The 19,373-nt window shown below is 41.6% G+C and overlaps 1 protein-coding gene across 1 annotated transcript in view; it reads left to right on the top strand.

Moving 5' to 3' along the window:
* The window catches only part of LOC116985556 (death associated protein), a 101,474-nt gene that overhangs the window by 17,518 nt on the left and 64,583 nt on the right, over positions 1-19,373 (top strand). Inside the window, exon 3 of the mRNA XM_033040358.1 lies at positions 7,497-7,596. Coding sequence (XP_032896249.1) covers positions 7,497-7,596 — 100 coding nt within the window. The remainder of the gene's footprint in view (positions 1-7,496; positions 7,597-19,373) is intronic.

Here is a 19,373-nt window from a genome sequence, read left to right as displayed (position 1 = left end):
TTTGAGATCAAGTTTTCTCAAATTATAGAATTCTTGGTCTCTCTCAGATGAAGTTCTGCTATGAAGTTCAGTTTATTTTTGCTCTCTTGGAGTATAGCACATCGCCAGCCAGTACTACTATGCATTTTGTAGCTTATTTTGTCAATGTTCTTACCCTATAACTCCTCCCAGTCACCCATTGATTAGTTTATAGCTATTTCCCCCATGGTCACCCTGGCAGAGACATACCCCTGCCACAACTTTCCAACAACTTTTTTATTGGCTTTACTTTTTTTTTGTCTCTTTTTCAGTTCTGATGAAGGGTGTCTGACCTGAAATGTTGACTCTTCCCACTAATATGGTTTGACCTGCACAGTATTTCTACGATTTCCTGTTTCTAATTTTTTTTCTGTTAAAGAACATTTGCTCACATGTAATTCTTTTAAGATAAATTTGAGATTTACAGAACACTATATTTACTTATCTGTTGTGATGCTGCAAATAAAAAAAATAGTAGTTCCATTTTGAGACATATGACAATAAAACACTCTTGACTCTTGAAATAAACCAGTTTGAAAAGGTTGATGTAACTGACACTTACTTCACAGATATGAGACCCAAGTGATTATGAATGGTGAACTTGAAAATTTCCAAAAATTGCAGGAATGCAATTGAGGAAAATATCATATGACAAAGAAAAATAAATAGTGTATGTACTTTTTTGTCCATAATATAATTAATACAATTAGTCAGTTGCAATCACCAATCCTGATGTGGGATTACGATATGGTTACAGTAAAGAATGCTAGCTAGTTATATCAAATTGCTGTTTGTGGCTGCTTGTAATGTGTAAATTGATAGCTCCATTTCTGAGATTAGAGAAGTCGCTGCATTTCGTATCACATTGGATATAAAAGGTATCGTGATGTCTTCTGGTCATAAAAAAAGCACTCTATAAATTCAAATGCTTTTATTCCCTATGGATGATTTCTCAAATTTGCTTTCTCTCTATTATATCCGTACTGATTCCAAATATCTCTGTCGGATCCATCTTAATAGAAACGATCGAGCTTCTCACTTCTTCACACAGCTGATGTTATTCACTCCGAATCATTTCTGGTAAATCTTCTTCATCCTTCTTCTTTCGTGTGGCGTGCACAGCCTAAAGTTGTTGGACAACTTGTTCTATTTGATCTTCTGTTTATGCACGTCGAGTTGATTGCATTAGCAGGGTGGACCATGTGAAGGTTGCAAACTTCCACCCCTTCTTCATCCTCTTGAAGCCTTTATAATTTTTTCTTGGATGCAGTGCCCAAAAATAAATCTCAGATCTAAAGGGGTTACTGTCCCTGTGAAGGACCCAGAAGTGCCCACATGTACTTTTTTTGTTTTTTAAAAGGGGGCTTGGGCATGGGTAAGGATAGGAAATTTGAACTTTGCAAGAAGAAAAAAAAATCTAGGATTTGAATGTGAGAGGGTTTGCACTCCTGTTTACTATAACATTTGTAAATGGACAAGTTGGTCAGTTTATGAAAAGAAAATGGATTTACATTTTAAAATCAGAACTTAACGAGACAAATGTGTTGATGACACAAAGGTGATTGCATTGAAGATATTGGGGCTCTGCAATAGGATATAATATATATTTGGCAAATGGAGTTTATTGTAAAATAAAAGTGTGAGTTTGTGCACTTTCCTAAGGGTGAAGTCAGATTATTATCTAAATGAAGAAAAATTGGAGCTATACAAAGTGCAGAGGGATCCAAGTGTTGTGTATGAACTGCAAAAAGGTTAGCAGGCAGGTTCAGCCAGTGGTGACGAAGGCAGATGGCATGTTGACCTTTAGTACAAGATAATTGGTGTTTAGAAATGGGGATTATTCTTCTTCTTATCGAGTCCACACACAAGATTAGAAGTTGTTCAGCCAGAGCTGAACACACTTCTTGGCATCTGCACAATGGTGTCTGTCTTGCGCTTCTTGTGCTTCTTGTGCGTGGTGGTGGAAAGATTGGTTGAAACAGGGCCGCGACGTGAACGCTCTTTCCTTGGCCCCATGGGGATTATTGTTGCAGTTGTATTGGAGAATTGGTGTTTAGAAATAGGGGATTATTGTGGCAGTTGTACTGGAGTACTGTGAACAGTTTTAGTCCCCCTGTTTAAGAAAGGATATATTGATATTGAACCAATCCAAAATAAATTCACTAGGTTAATTCCTGGGATGAGATCCAGTGAGCATTGCCACTTTTCATTTCATTGCACATCTCGTATGTGTATGTGACGAATAAACTTGACTTGACTTGACTTGAGAAGATTGTCCTGCCCTGTCATGAACAGCTAAAGCAGTTAGATCTATATTCTTTGGGGTATAGAAAATCGAGGAGTGATCTAACTAAAACACGTAAGATTCTTGGGAGCACAACAGGACAGATGTTGAGATGAAAATCAAAAAAATTGCAGATACTGAAAATCTAAAATAGAAATAGAAAATGCTGGAAATACTCAGCAGGTCAGGCCTCCTCAGTGGAAAGCAAAACAATCAGAATTATTAAATGTGTTTCCATAGATATTGAGATATTTCCACCAGTGGATGAATCGCAAACGAGGGGATGTAGTTTCATGATTGGAAGAAGCATATAAAAGTTATAGAAATGTCTTCTATATTATATATTCTATATCTGATGGACCCATGATACATTAGATTTGTAAGGATTCCACACTAATTTGCGCACACGTTGCACACAATGTTGACAATCTCCAGGAGAGGTGTGAGACACTGATATATTTTGCTGGCTTGAAAGCCTTATTTTAGATGTTCCGCACATGTGATATTATGTTGTGAGGCAGTTTTAGAAAATGATTTGTCTTGGTAAAAATACAAATATGGGATGACCAGATGTATATTTTAATCAGAATTTCATTGGCAGAGAATAAAACACTTACATAATGGAAGAAATGAAAACCTTGCATCAGTTTTTTACAACTCGCTCATTATGATTTTATTTTTTAATCTTTGAAGGTTAAAAATGAAAAACATTTCTGTTATAAAAGTTTTTTGCCTAAACCAAATAATTGACTTATAATTAAACTCAAGAACTCTCAAATGGAATAGTGATAGAATGGTCCTTGGACCACGAGATGATGTAGAAGGGTGTGAAATACAGTGGAACAGATAGTAAGTTAGTGCCTCGAGCAACCTGAATCCTGACTGCCACACCTTGCCCTGCTCCTCCTCTCTTCCAGCTTTCCTCCCCCCCTAAAATAAATCTGAAGAAGAGTCCCAACCAAAAATGTCATCTCTCCATGTTCTCCAGAGATGTTGCCTGGCCTACTGAGTTTCTCCGTCACTTTGTATCTTTTTTTATAAACCAGCATCTGCAGTTCCTTGTTTCTATTTACATATCCAGACTTCCAATGTTGCCTGTACAACCCTGTGAGTTTCCTCTGGTTGTTAAAATTTCATCCTACTGATCTGTGAGTTGTTAGGGTCACACTGTAATTACTGCGAGTGATGGCGGATGGCAGAATCCTGAATGTATGTGGGCATTTCATGTTAGCCGAAGAGCTTGTTTCTTGGTGTGTGACATTTGAAGGTTAATGTAGTCTTTTCCTTCAAAGGTATATTTGATTGGTTTATCTATTATCAGAAATATATTGTAACTTGTTTGTTAATGGGGATAAAATAAAATGTGGGTGTGCAACTTTGAAGACTATAATAATGAGTTGGAAGGCATATAACTATTTTGAAGTTGCTCCTTCACTCTTCTCCCCAGTCACGATTAATACCGAATATTATGGTTTTTGCTTGAGAACGTTAGACTCTCTGCTGCTTTTTGTTTCTCACTGGTTACAAGAAGTTTAGTTGAGAATGTTCTTGCACTTGTGTCCTATAGTTGCCTCTTTTTAAAAATACTTAATTTTCTCAGCATCATTCTAACTTCATCGCAAAGGGTTTGGATGTGTTTTTGAAACATTCATTGCTACCTAAGTACTTATTGTTCCTCTTATTTTCTAGCAAGCAAAGAAAGGATTTAAATAAAATGAAACTCTCCTCTTTTTTTCAGAATGGTTTTTTTAAACCTGAATGTCCACGGGGTTAATGTTGAATTCCCAGACAATTCAGGACTATCCATAGGTTGGGCCATCCTTGGACATAACCAAAAATGGAATTTGGGAATTGGCATCTGCAAATGCTCTTCTCTTTCTTTTCTTTAAAAATCTTTTTATTAATTTTTTTCAAAAACAAAAACAAAACAACACAAAAAAAAAACAATAATGATAAACATAACAGTGATATTGATACATAGGGATCAGGATTACATTAATAACAAGCATAACCTAAGTATGAGTCCAGTGACAAAATACACGTTGGGTATAGACCTCCCGGTCTCTATGTAAATATTGTTTTTTTTGTCTGGATCTCAAGAACTGAGAGCTGACAACATTGGCTCCATCTTTGCTCCATTTTGATGTTGTTTGGTATTTAAGACATAAACATTCTGTCATTCATTGTGCCTTAATTTATAAATTAAGATCATGAGTGATAGGTGCAGAATTAGACCATTCGCCTCATCAAGTCTACTCCGCCATTCAATCATGGCTGATCTATGTCTCCCTCCTAACCCCATTCTCCTGCTTTCTCACCATAACCTCTGACACCACTAATCAAGAATCTACCTATGCCTTAAATGTGTCCTCTGACTTGGCCTTCTGAGCCTTCTGGCGCAAAGAATTCCACAGATTCACCACCCCCTGACCAAAGAAATTCCTCCTCATCTCCTTCCTAAAAGAACGTCCTTTAATTCTGAGGTTATGATCTCTAGTCCTAGACTCTCCCACTAGTGGAAACACCCTCTCCACATCCAGTCTATCCAAGCTTAAACTTGTGTTGATTATAACATTAATGGTTGGATTTAACAATTAATTTAACATGATATACAGCGACATTGCACTTGAGAACTTGCAAACCCTTTGGGTTTCATTTTCTGTTCTTAAAATCTAATTCACACTTTATCGCTGAGATAATGTGCTTCACCTTGAGGGCCTCATTTCTCAAGGAGGACAGCTCTTTATCAATAAATAACAAAAAATAAGTAATTGCACTGTTAGAGTGTAACAGTGGGGAATACATCTGTCAATTTATTAGTGCATTCAATCTATTAAAGGTCTATGGGACTTTGAGTGACTGTTCTGAAAGATCTTGCAGCTCCAACAGCTCTCAAAAAGTAAATTACCATCCAGAACGAAGTTGCCTGTAATTTGCACCTCTTCCACCATCACAAACATTCATTCCCTTCATTACTAGCACACTGTAATTAATTGCCTAGCCTTCCCCACCATTACCTCCAAAATCTTATGACCTTATAAAACGCATGACCACTAACTTTAACATAGGGATACCGATCCACAAAAACACATACAGATTCCCCTCCAAGATGCGCACTATCCTGATGAGGTCCACTAATGACCTTATAAAACCCATGACCACTACCATCAAACGGATATGAGGAAACCGATTCACAAAAACACCTACAGACTCCCCTTCACAATGCACACCATCTAGATGAGATCCTTCTGAATCTAAATTCTGGAGCAAGCTATTGAGTAGCTTCAGCAGGTTGGCTGTAACGGTCCAAGAATACAACTCGCCACCACTTTCTCAAAGACATTTAAAGAAGTGAAATGAATGTTGGCCTTCCTTGCATTGATACCCGGAGCCCAAAAAATTAATTTAAAGACAATATCATGGTCGTATGTTGCAGTTGCTTGTCCATATGTCAGAACCAGAGGCAGTAGGACATGTGTCAGCAGAAATAACAGTTGATTAACAGGTTGGGTACAAGGTGGCAGAAAGAAACCAGGTGCAGAGCCTGGAGGTCTGTTTCTCGTCCCAAGGTCAAAGACTCGGGACCCAAGCTCTCCCATAGCTCTGCTCCTTTCTGCATCCTTGCATTGAAAACTAGAATCAGCAAATCATCCCATTCTAAAGGAATCTTTGGCTCCTCCACTCTTTGTCTATTGTTTACACATTTTAATCTAAATTGTACAATAGGCCAATAATTCATTTTAACATTTCTCTTTTTCTTTCTCCACCATACCAATTTTTTTTCCATTGCACTCAATTCCTTTTGATGAAGGCCTCATCTGTTCTTTCCTGTCCAAAGTCTCATTCCCACTCTTCATTCTTCATTCTGAAAGTTAAGACAATAAAATAAAGTCTTTTATTTTCATATTATCAACGTGGAATAGTGAACCCACCATATGTGTAGGAAAGAACTGCAGATGCTGGTTTAAATCAAATGTAGACACAAAATGCTGGAGTAACTCAGTGGGACAGGCAGCATCTCTGGAAAGAAGGAATGGGTGATGTTTCGGGTCGAGACCCTTCTTCAGACTGATGTCAGGGGAGTGGGCGGTACAGAGATAAAATATAGTCGGAGACAGTAAGACTGGTAGGACAAATGGGAAGGGGTCAGGATGGAGAAAGGGAAAGCAAGGGCTACTTGAATTTAGAGAAGTCAATGTTCATACTGCTGGGGTGCAAGCTACCCAAGCAAAATATGAGGTGCTGTTCCTACAATTTGTGCTGGGCCTCATTCTGACAATGGACAGAAAGGTCAGTGTGGGAATGGGAGGGGGTTAAAGTGTTGAGCAACCAGGAGATCAGGTAAGTTTAGGCAGACCGAGATGTGTTCAGTGAAACGATTGCCAAGCCTGCGCTTGGTCTGGCCGATATACAGGAGTTCACACCTGGAACAGCGGATACAGTGCAAGGGGTTGGAGGAGGTGCAAGTGAACCTCTGCCTCACCTGAAAAGACTAGACGGGGTCCTTGGACGAAGTCGAGTGGGGAGGTATAGGGACAGGTGTTGCATCTCCTGCGGTTGGTTGCAGGAAACCCACCATACGCTCCCCACAGTCGACACTCCCCATTTTTTCCATAAGGAGTAGATCCACAATAATTACATTTGGAGAAACCCTCAAAATCAAAGCAATATTTGCTAGTTTAACAATTTATGAATGTCTGATTTCTAAATGTACAAAATGTTTAAATTGTTTGCTAGATGTAAATGTTTAAATGGACATTAACATCTCCCCTTTCTGTCTGCTCCCACCCTCCCTGATCCTGCATCCCTCATCCTTGCCTTGCTCCCTCTTCCCCCGCCTCTTCCGTGCCCCCCCCACCTCTTCCGTGCCCCCCCCACCTCTTCCGCGCCCCCCCCACCTCTTCCGCCCCCCCCCCACCTCTTCCGCACCCCCTCCCACCTCTTCCGCACCCCCCTCCCACCTCTTCCGCACCCCCCCCCACGTCTTCCGCACCCCCCCCCCCACCTCTTCCGCTCCCCCCCCGACCTCTTCCGCACCCCCCCCGACCTCTTCCGCACCCCCCCCCCCACCTCTTCCGCATCCCCCCCACCTCTTCCACGCCCCCCTCCCCACCTCTTCCGCTCCCCCCCCCCCCCCCCCAATCTCTTCTGCGACCCCCCACCTTGTCTCCCCTCCTGGTCCTTATCTACCTAGTCAAGGCAGGAGGTATGCGCATTGTGAAGAAACATCAGGGATCTACAACCCCGGCTCCTGCTGAGAAAGATAAAGAGAGTGAAGAATGGGAAAGTAACAGGTGAGATTTGCTTATCTCCAAATGAAGTAATCGATAGTCCTTCCACAATATGTTACAAAAGCTAAGCACTTTCAGATGATGTGACTTTGCTCCCTGATGTCAGTGTTTTATTTTAGCCTGAAAGATGAACAGAGTTAGCATATCTGATAGAGACGATGCCAAAATTTAGAATACATTGCACTTTGCATGGCAAGACATTTCACATTCTTGTCATGTTCGCTGTCTCTTTGGTTACGTATTTGTCACAGGTCTCGAGTTCCTTGGGTCTGAATTTTAATTTTTCTCCCTGGATAAGGTAGACTGAGGCAAAAGTAATTTGCAGCAGCTGCCAGGTTCACCTGATTAAGATGGAGACAAATATATTGTCTGTGAAGTACTTGCAGGCTTTGTATTGGGATCATTGTTTTTATTGTGCATGTTTTCACCAATTCTTGTTCTTACCTTAATGAGCACTGACAAATGCAGTCGTTTTAAAAGGACCATATTTTAGGTTTTCTTTTTGAAGATGTGAATGAACTCAAGATTCACTTGCAAATAAGTACTCCTGTTTGAGTACGGATGGGAGTGACAGCCTACCCGGGGGTAGCAACAGCGGACGGGCCTCCAGCACAGAGACCGGCCCTGTTGCTCCGAAAGGTAGGGAAAAAAAGAAGAGGGCAATAGTAATTGGGGACTCTATTGTTAGGGGGTCGGATAGGCGTTTCTGTGGACGCAGTCGGGAGACCAGGATGGTGGTCTGCCTCCCTGGTGCCAAGGTCTCGGACGTGTCTCAACGCATCCAAGATATCCTGAAATCAGAGGGAGAGGAGCCTGAGGTCGTGGTACATATTGGTACAAATGACATAGGTAAAAAAAGTGAAGAGGTCCTGAAGGGAGGATTTAGGGAGTTGGGAGGAGAGTTAAGGAAAAGGACCAAAAAGGTAACAATCTCAGGATTACGGCCTGTACCACGCGACAGTGAGAGTAGGAATGGAGCGAGGTGGAGGATAAATGCGTGGCTGAAAGACTGGTGCAGAGGGCAGGGATTCAAGTTTCTGGATCATTGGGACTTCTTTTGGGGAAGGTGGGACCTGTACAGAAAGGATGGGTTGCACTTGAACCCGAGGGGGACCAATATCCTGGCGGGGAAATTTGCAAAGGTCACTGGGGAGACTTTAAACTAGAATGGTTGGGGCGAGGGACTCAAATAGAGAAAGCTAGTAGACAGAATGGGAGGCAGGAAGCAGAAAAGGGAAGCACTCGGACACAAGAGGAGAAAGAAAAAAAAGGAAATAAACAGAGAAGAAGAGACGGGGGGTTTCTTAAATGTGCATATTTTAATGCTAGGAGCATTGTAAGAAAGGTGGATGAGCTTAGAGTCTGGATAGACACCTGGAAGTATGTTGTTGTGGCGATCAGTGAAACATGGTTGCAGGAGGGCTGTGATTGGAAACTAAATATTCCAGGATTTCGTTGCTTCAGGTGTGATAGAATTGGAGGGGCAAGAGGTGGAGGTGTTGCATTGCTAGTCAGGGAAGATATTACAGCAGTGCTTTGGCAGGATAGATTGGAGGGCTCATCTAGGGAGGCTATTTGGGTGGAACTGAGAAGTGGGAAAGGTGTAGCAACACTTATAGGTGTGTATTATAGACCGCCAAATGGGGAACGAGAATTGGAAGAGCAAATATGTAAGGAGATAGCAGATATTAGTAGTAAGCACAAGGTAGTGATTGTGGGAGATTTCAACTTTCCACACATAGACTGGGAAACACATTCTGTAAATGGGCTGGATGGTTTGGAGTTTGTAAAATGTGTGCAGGATAGTTTTTTGCAGCAATACATAGAGGTACCTACTAGAGGAGGGGCAGTGCTGGACCTCCTGTTAGGAAATGAGACGGGACAGGTGGCGGAGGTATGCGTTGGGGAGCACTTCGGGTCCAGTGATCACAATACCATTAGTTTCAATATAATTATGGAGAAGGTCAGAACTGGACCTAGGGTTGAGATTTTTGATTGGAGAAAGGCTAACTTTGATGAGATGCGAGATGATTTAACAGGAGTGGACTGGGACATTTTGTTTTATGGGAAAGATGTAGAAGAGAAATGGTGGACATTTAAAGGGGAAATTTTAAGAGTACAGAATCTTTATGTTCCTGTTCGGTTGAAAGGAAATAGTAAAAATTGGAAAGAGCCCTGGTTTTCAAGGGAAATTGGACATCTTGTTCGGAAAAAGAGGGAGATCTACAATAATTATAGGCAGCATGAAGTAAATGAGGTGCTTGTGGAGTATAAGGAATGTAAAAAGAATCTTAAGAAAGAAATTAGAAAAGCTAAAAGAAGATATGAGGTTGCTTTGGCAAGTAAGGTGAAAGTAAATCCAAAGGGTTTCTACAGCTATATTAATAGCAAAAGGATAACGAGGGATAAAATTGGTCCATTGGAGAAACAGAGTGGGCAGCTATCTGCAGAGCCAAAAGAGATGGGGGAGATATTGAACAATTTCTTTTCTTCGGTATTCACCAAGGAGAAGGATATTGAATAATGTGAGGTAAGGGAAATGAGTAGAGTAGTTATGGATACTATGAGTTTCAAATTAAAGAAGTACTGACACTTTTGAAAAATATAAAAGTGGATAAGTCTCCAGGCCCTGACAGGATATTCCCTAGGACATTGAGGGAAGTTAGTGTAGAAATAGCCGGGGCTATGACAGAAATATTTCAAATGTCATTAGAAACGGGAATAGTCCCCGAGTATTGGCGTACTGCGCATGTTGTTCCATTGTTTAAGAAGGGTTCTAAGAGTAAACCTAGCAATTATAGACCTGTTAGTTTGACTTCAGTGGTGGGCAAATTAATGGAAAAGATACTTAGAGATAATATATATAAGCATCTGGATAAACAGGGTCTGATTAGGAACAGTCAACATGGATTTGTGCCTGGAAGGTCATGTTTGACTAATCTTCTTGAATTTTTTGAAGAGGTTACTAGGGAAATTGACGAGGGTAAAGCAGTGGATGTTGTCTATATGGACTTTAGTAAGGCCTTTGACAAGGTTCCTCATGGAAGGTTGGTTAAGAAGGTTAAACTGTTGGGTATAAATGCAGGAATAGCAAGATGGATTCAGCAATGGCTGAATGGGAGAAGCCAGAGGGTAATGGTGGATGGCTGTTTGTCGGGTTGGAGGCAGGTGACTAGTGGGGTGCCTCAGGGATCTGTGTTGGGTCCTTTGTTGTTTGTCATGTACATCAATGATCTGGATGAAGGGGTGGTAAATTGGATTAGTAAGTATGCAGATGATACCAAGATAGGGGGTGTTGTGGATAATGAAGAGGATTTCCAAAGTCTACAGAGTGATTTAGGCCATTTGGAAAAATGGGCTGAAAGATGGCAGATGGAGTTTAATGCTGATAAATGTGAGGTGTTACACCTTGGCAGGACAAATCAAAATAGGACGTACATGATAAATGGTAGGGAATTGAAGAATACAGTTGAACAGAGGGATCTGGGAATAACCGTGCATAGTTCCTTGAAGGTGGAATCTCATATAGATAGGGTGGTAAAGAAAGCTTTTGGTATGCTAGCCTTTATAAATCAGAGCATTGAGTATAGAAGCTGGATGTAATGTTAAAATTGTACAAGGCATTGGTGAGACCAAATCTGGAGTATGGTGTACAATTTTGGTCGCCCAATTATAGGAAGGATGTCAACAAAATAGAGAGAGTACAGAGGAGATTTACTAGAATGTTGCCTGGGTTTCAACAACTAAGTTACAGAGATAGGTTGAATAAGTTAGGTCTTTATTCTCTGGAGCGCAGAAGGTTAAGGGGGGACTTGATAGAGGTCTTTAAAATGATGAGAGGGATAGACAGAGTTGATGTGATCAAGCTTTTCCTTTTGAGAATAGGGAATTTTTTTTTTTCTTTATTTTTATATAGCACATTTTTAGTCAACTTGCATTGACCCCAAAGTGCTTCACATAATTACATTCACACACACAGGCAAAGATGGGTGAAGTGTCTTGCCCAAGGACACACACAGGCAAAGGTGGATGAAGTGTCTTGCCCAAGGACACAACGACAGTATGCACTCCAAGCGGGATTCGAACCAGCTACCTTCCGGTTGCCAGCCGAACACTTAGCCCATTGTGCCATCTGTCGTCCCATAGGGAAGATTCAAACAAGAGGACATGACTTCAGAATTAAGGGACAGAAGTTTAGGGGTAACATGAGGGGGAACTTCTTTACTCAGAGAGTGGTAGCTGTGTGGAATGAGCTTCCAGTGGAAGTGGTGGCGGCAGGTTCGTTGGTATCATTTAAAAATAAATTGGATAGGCATATGGATGAGAAGGGAATGGAGGGTTATGGTATGAGTGCAGGCAGGTGGGACTAAGGGAAAAAAGTTGTTCGGCACGGACTTGTAGGGCCGAGATGGCCTGTTTCCGTGCTGTAATTGTTATATGTTATATGTTAAGATGTGACCTCAAAAACCTATCATCGTGCTGTAACATCAGTACCAAACACTCAAGCACCCCCTGCCTCTACCCCCTCTTGTGACAATCATCTCCTTTGCGATACTGATTAAAGTCTCTTGGGGAAAACTAATGTGCAGCATTTTTCTGAGAATTTCAGGAGAACAAATCTAATCCAAGAGATCACATGGATCATATATACTATATCAGGGGTCGGCAACCTACGGCCCCCGGGCCGAATACGGCCTGTAACCCAAAATCATCCGGCCCGCAGGCGTTTTATTTCCCCCGTGGTCATCCGGCCCGCAGACTTCCTTCATCTCCGGTACCTCTCGGACCCGAGGCGCCCAGGCACGATGACGCAAGGAGGCCTGCACTGGAGGCCGTAATTGCGGAGCCCCCGAGCGGGGCCGAGCTCTGGCTGTATCGCATCCCGCGCAAAACCGCCGGCACGGCCGTGCATCTTCTGTGTCTGGGCTTCACTGTCGGGATCGGGGTTGTCAATAGGCCGGGGATGAGTGAGTGTGAGTATTTGAGCCACCGTCTTCAGGACAGAGCCAAGGCAATGGTCCGTAGGTACGCCATGTTGGTGAGCGCCCGTAACTAGGGGCCAGTGCTCCGGGTGGCGTCCTCGAAGAGGCGGGATATATGTGAACACGTGATTTGATGCCTGCCATCCGGGGCGGGATCTATGTGAACACGTGATAGATGTGGCCCGCCATCCGCTCACAGACATGCCACCCGGCCCCTATGCAGAACAAGGTTGCCCACCCCTGATGATTGATTGATTTTTTGCTCCCATGAAAGACCAGCTAGCTTTCTTTTGAAGGTATCAAGTCAAGATTCAATGCTAGCCAACAACAAAGTTTTGCCTTTCTCTATTTGCTCTGCGTTGCTTTGATATCCATTCGGTCAAAAAGCCAAAGTAAATTGATGAACGGGAAATGGAAAAAAAGTTGACCTTACCAAATGAAATTAATTTAACTCAAAACCTACTGTTTTTCTTAAGGGGTTGGACAGGCTAGATGCAGGAAGATTATTCCCGATGTTGGGGAAGTCCCGAACTAGGGGTCACAGTTTAAGGATAAGAGGACCGAGATGAGAAAATCATTTTTTACCCAGAGAGTGGTGAATCTGTGGAATTCTCTGCCACAGAAGGTAGTTGCGGCCAGTTCATTGACTATATTTAAGAGGGAGTTAGATGTGGCCCTTGTGGCTAAAGGGATCAGGGGGTATGGAGAGAAGGCAGGTACAGGATACTGAGTTGGATGATCAGCCATGATCATATTGAATGGCGGTGCAGGCTCGAAGGGCCGAATGGCCTACTCCTGCACCTATTTTCTATGTTTCTATGTTTACAAACAAAGAGGCCGCAGGTCACTTATGAGATTGTCACACTGGTTGTATTCTTGCAGCACCCGAGTACAGTAATCAGCTTACTTTCTAAAGATAGTTTAACCAGAAAAGATTGTATTGCATTGTTGAAACATAGTGTGACTGACTTGATATTCTGGGTTCCCGAAAGAGTCTGTCTTTTGTCCTTCGATTTTTTTTTCCCTATTTCAATCCATTCAGTTCTCTTTTAAAAGCATTGATGGAATTTGCAACACCAATCATTCATGTAATGCATTCTGTACAATAAAAGCTCAGTGTATTTATCTGAAATGGTACCATTTGCAAATCCAATGAAAGTGTCATCTACAGCATGGTTGAAAAAATGGGGCTGAAATATTAGGTAGAAAAATACGTGGCTCCTATTAGTCTGTGCACTGTAAATGTCTAAATTGCCATATTTTTCCAGGCACAATCTAGTCCCAATCCAGCAATGAATTTTTGCCAGAGTTTCCTATTCCCAGACAGATTCTTTCCAACATCTTCACCTACTCTCACTCATGCAGGTCCAAACAATGGCTACATGTTTAATCTGACTCATTATCAACAACCACTTGAAGTATTGGTTCAGGAGTGAAGAAGGGTCTCGACCCGAAACGTTGCCTATTTCCTTCACTCCATACGATGCTGCCTCACCTGCTGAGTTTCTCCAGCATTTTTGTCTAGCTTCAGGAGTCAAGATGAGATTGTGTTATTGTCATATGTCCTGAAACGGAACAATGAAATTCTTACTTGTAGCAGCACAACGATGGGTATTTATTCATGCTTTTACTTGACGACATCTACATGATTGACCCATCCAAACCATCAAATCAGCAACAATTGGGGCCAATTCTCTCCAGAGAAAATAAACAGTGATCTGTCATCATCAGATATAATAGTAGCATTTACGAGACATTTGTTTAGGCACATGGATATGGGGAATGGAGGTATAAGAATTATGTGCAGGCAGGTCTTGACATCATGTTCAGCATTGACATCATTGTGGGCCGAAGGGCCTGTGTTTTCCTCTTCCTCTGCTGTACAGTTCTATGTTCAGAACTGGTAAGTTTGAAACTTCAGAAAGTCAGAGATGGGAGCAAACAAAGGTGGACTTCAATGTTGTCAAGGTGACAACACTTTCAGAGAAGAACGAAAGCAGTTTGGGGAGGAGATAAAAAGATGAAAGAGCACGCTGGAACTGTGAAGAGTAGTACAGCTGGTAGAAATTTGAAAACAGAATAGAACGCTAATTTTTTTAATGCATTTACGTAGCCAACAGATTCGGCATTTGGATGTACCACTGCCATGCATTACCCGACCAGTTTGAAGTGAGTTGAGAAATGCTTGTGATAATCAAAAATAATACTGTATGTTATTGAAAATAGAGAAAACACTTAGGAACATTGGTGTTCCATTATTTAATAATGTGATTAAAACTATGATTAATCATTACCTTTTAATCCCACAGTTTATAGGGGATGATCAGCCATGATCACAATGAATGGCGGTGCTGGCTCGAATGGCCGAATTGCCTCCTCCTGCACCTATTTTCTATGTTTCTATGATTGTGGTTAGGAAGGAACTGCAGATGCTGGTTTACACCAAAGATAGACACAAATAATGGAGTAAATCAGCAGGGCAGGCAGCATCTCTGGATAGAAGGAATGGGTGACATTTCGGGTCGAGACCCTTCAGACTGAGCGTCAGGGGAGAGGGAGTTACAGAGATAAGGAAGTGCAAGAGATCAAAAGAGATGCAGATCAAGTAAAATGTAGAATAGACCAGTGCTTCGTAAACTGGTGAATGGTTCACCCAAGGGCAAATGAAACTAGAGGGGTGAATGAAGGGTTAATGACATAATTTATTCAGATATTTATATATTTTTTCTATGCTTAAAAAAGGCATTGCCATTAAAGTGGAAGCTCTTATGGGTTTTAATGGCAGTGGAGCTGGAAATTTGATATGGTTTTTTTTTCTCTCTACTTATGGTTTTCTAATTTCAAAGTAGCAGGATATTTCCCAAATTTACTGTAATATAACCTTTTAGGGAAGACCAGACGAGCTAGTGGGATCATAACTTTATAAATGGCAACACTGGAGGATCGCCGTAGGCAACTGTTGAGCTGTTGTGTAGCAATTTACCTACCAAAGTTGATATTTGGTGATATTGTGAGCTTTTGTCAGGGAGAGTTATAGAAAGTTATATTAGTTGGATACTAATAGAAACATAGACATAGAAACATAGAAAGTAGGTGCGAGAGTAGACCACCATTAATTAATTAAGTAATTAAGGAAATTATGAACATTTGTGTGGATATAAAGTCTCATCTTCTCTCAATGATCTTTAGATATTCCATGTAATGTGATGACAGTGACCCTCGGCAACCATTTGCAACAACATATATATCATGAAGTAAATATCCAAGCATGTTAGACACAGGTTTACTTAGACAATAATGACAACGGAGTCCATAAAAGAGAGATGGGACATTTGTCAAAAAGCTGCTTGTTCTTGAGGAGGTTTGTTTGGGAGGCCTCGGGAATCTAGTTTCAAGACTGTCCAGGAGATGCCTGGCAATAAAGGTAGGTGCTGGGTGCAATAGGTAAAACGTGTGTGTGCAGAATGTCAGCTAGAGGAATGGAAAATTAATTACTTAGGAATGGATTAGGTGAGATCATGTGTAATTAGACCAGAAGACAATTTAAGTTTTTCATCTATTATAAGTCACTGAGTACTGGGATAACAATTGGGCTGAGACAAAGGAGAATTTAGTTTCCATTCACGTTTCCCAGAAAACAAAGTAGTTTATGGTGGCATGAAACAGCAGCCAGGCAACATTTCAGAGATGGGCTGATGTGGCAAATTACATTTGCATTCCACAGGTTACCATCTGCAACAAATGTGTATGAAGTGACTGCAGATGCTGGTTTAAACCAAAGATAGACACAAAAAGCTTGAGTTACTCAGCGGAACAGGCAGCATCTCTGGAGAGAAGGAATGGGTGACATTTTGGGTCGAGACCCATCTTCAGACTGACCTGTCTGAAGAAGGGTCTCGACCCGAAACATCGCCCATTCCTTCTCTCCAGAGATGCTGCCTGTTCCGCTGAGTTACACCAGCTTTTAGTGTGTATATATACCATCTGCAACAAGATGGTCTAATCAGCAGCATTTAATTCAATGTCATTGCACTATGGATGAATGCAGTTCCAACACCATTCAAAACCTTGATAGCATTCAGGACATTGATGCATGCTTGACAACATCCTATTCAACAGCCTAACATTTGTTCTCCCTATTACTGGTACTCTCTGACAGTAGTATGTACTATCTGCAAAATAAACCAATTTGCCCGAGCTTCTTCAACGGGGCAAAACAGTTGCTTCTGGCGCCATGTGAATGATTTCATCTGCAAATTGCCCACCACGTCTCACACTTTCCTGTCCTTGAAATATATCCGCTTTTTTTTTTGTTGCTAATGCTGGTTCTAAATGCTGGAACTTCCTCTCCTCAAACATTGTGGATCTCACGGAATGCAATGGTTTGTTAAAGCTGCATGCCTCCCATCTTTGTAAGAGCAGTTCGGGTTGGAAAATTAATGTTGAGTTTGCTTGTGACCCCCATATCCTTGGCATGAATGAAAAGGAGATTCACTGTGATAGATATAAGTTTGCAGGACTACAGATATGTGCCTGATTTGGAGACCATTGCTTGTGCTAGTTGGCATTTGCACTGAAAACAAAATGCTGGAAACACTCAGGGTAATTAGGCAATGGAAAGGGAAACAATTAATATTTCAATTGTTTAAGAAGGAACTGCAGATGCTGGAAAATCGAAGGGAGACAAAAATGCTGAAGAAACTCAGCGGGTGAGGCAGCATCTATGGAGCGAAGGAAATAGGCAACGTTTTGGGTCGAGACCCTTGTTGACCCAAAACGTTGCCTATTTCCTTTGCTCCATAGATGCTGCCTCGCCCGCTGAGTTTCTCCAGCATTTTTGTCTGCCTAATATTTCAATTGAAAACACTTCATCTGAACCAGTGTCGTTGACGGTGCATTTACTTGGTTTCTCTTTCGAAGGATGCTGTGTGATTTACTGCATATTTCCAGCATTTTCTGTTTTTATTTCCAAGTTCCAGCATCATTTATTAGCATTTGTTTCTCTGACAATTTATTTTCAATCGTGCATGTTACAATCAAGAGTAACTTGTCCATCCACATGATAGGTGATTCTGTACAATAAGAGACTACTCGACACAGAGAAACAATCACACAGACTAGCTAGCTGCAAGCAAGCTTTTGGATAATGTCATGCTCTGCATAGGCCTGTTACAACCATAATTTGTCTCAAGCCACCATTTATTTTTTCATCCTCGTGCTTATCTAAATTCCTCTTACTAATCCATGATAATCCGCACAGCTGCTCCATCTGCTAGCATAGTAAGTATTTAATACATAGAACAGCACAGCATAGGAATCTGGTCTTCAGACCACGATGTGCATGCTGAACATGATGCCAAGTTAAATTTATCTCTTGCTGCCTGTGATCCATTTCCATCCATTCCCTGCACAATCATGTATCCCTGTAAAAGCCTCTCAAATGTGTGTGTCCTTCCATGCCTCTAAGTTGGCCACTTTTAAGATCTTAATTAGGGTACTCTTGGCATTTTTTTCTTGCATGAAGAATTTGAGTCTCTCCAACTAATTTGTGATCAATGAACTGAGAAAGATTCCAGCTTTGCCTACTCGCTCTAACATCTTCAGCTGATGAGGCTTTGGTATTATTCAAGGCTTTTGTATAAATTTAGTTCAGTACAGTCAGCTAAAAGACAAGAATAACAGAGCTCATTTAACAGTTAAACGCTACATCTCATTAAACTAGGGGGGTTTTGTCTGCAAGGATTTCCACAGGAAAGAATACTATATATTGCTTTTGCCTTTCAAAATCCCCCAAAATATAATGATTTTTGGGGGAGAACAGCAAATGCTTTAGTCTACTGGGATTAATCACGTTGTTGAGGCTACACTCTGGAGTGTTTTGTTCATGTTCGATCTCCCTTCTGTAGGACAGTTGCCATTAAGCTGGAAAGAGTGTGGTCAGAAATTACGAGGATGTTGGCAGGACTTGAGGGAATGGAAATAATTTCCATTCCTAAAAGGTGAGAAGGAAAACATAGAAACATAGAAATTAGGTGCAGGAGTAGGCCATTCGGCCCTTCGAGCCTGCACCGCCATTCAATATGATCATGGCTGATCATCCATCTCAGTATCCCGTACCTGCCTTCTCTCCATACCCTCTGATCCCCTTAGCCACAAGGGCCACATCTAACTCCCTCTTAAATATAGCCAATGAACTGGCCTCGACTACCCTCAGGGAGGGAGTTCCAGAGATTCACCACTCTCTGTGTGAAAAAAGTTCTTCTCATCTCGGTTTTAAAGGATTTCCCCCTTATCCTTAAGCTGTGACCCCTTGTCCTGGACTTCCCCAACATCGGGAGCAATCTTCCTGCATCTAGCCTGTCCAACCCCTTAAGAATTTTGTAAGTTTCTATAAGATCCCCTCTCAATCTCCTAAATTCTAGAGAGTATAAACCAAGTCTATCCAGTCTTTCTTCATAAGACAGTCCTGACATCCCAGGAATCAGTCTGGTGAACCTTCTCTGCACTCCCTCTATGGCAATAATGTCCTTCCTCAGATTTGGAGACCAAAACTGTACGCAATACTCCAGGTGTGGTCTCACCAAGACCCTGTACAACTGCAGTAGAACCTCCCTGCTCCTATACTCAAATCCTTTTGCTATGAAAGCTAACATACCATTCGCTTTCTTCACTGCCTGCTGCACCTGCATGCCCACTTTCAATGACTGGTGTACCATGACACCCAGGTCTCGCTGCATCTCCCCTTTTCCTAGTCGGCCACCATTTAGATAATAGTCTGCTTTCCTGTTTTTGCCACCA

The sequence above is a fragment of the Amblyraja radiata genome, chromosome 2, assembly GCF_010909765.2.
Source record: "Amblyraja radiata isolate CabotCenter1 chromosome 2, sAmbRad1.1.pri, whole genome shotgun sequence".
Lineage (NCBI taxonomy): Eukaryota > Metazoa > Chordata > Chondrichthyes > Rajiformes > Rajidae > Amblyraja > Amblyraja radiata.
Note: the sequence above shows the minus strand (reverse complement) of the source record. Positions and strands in the feature narration are given on the sequence as shown.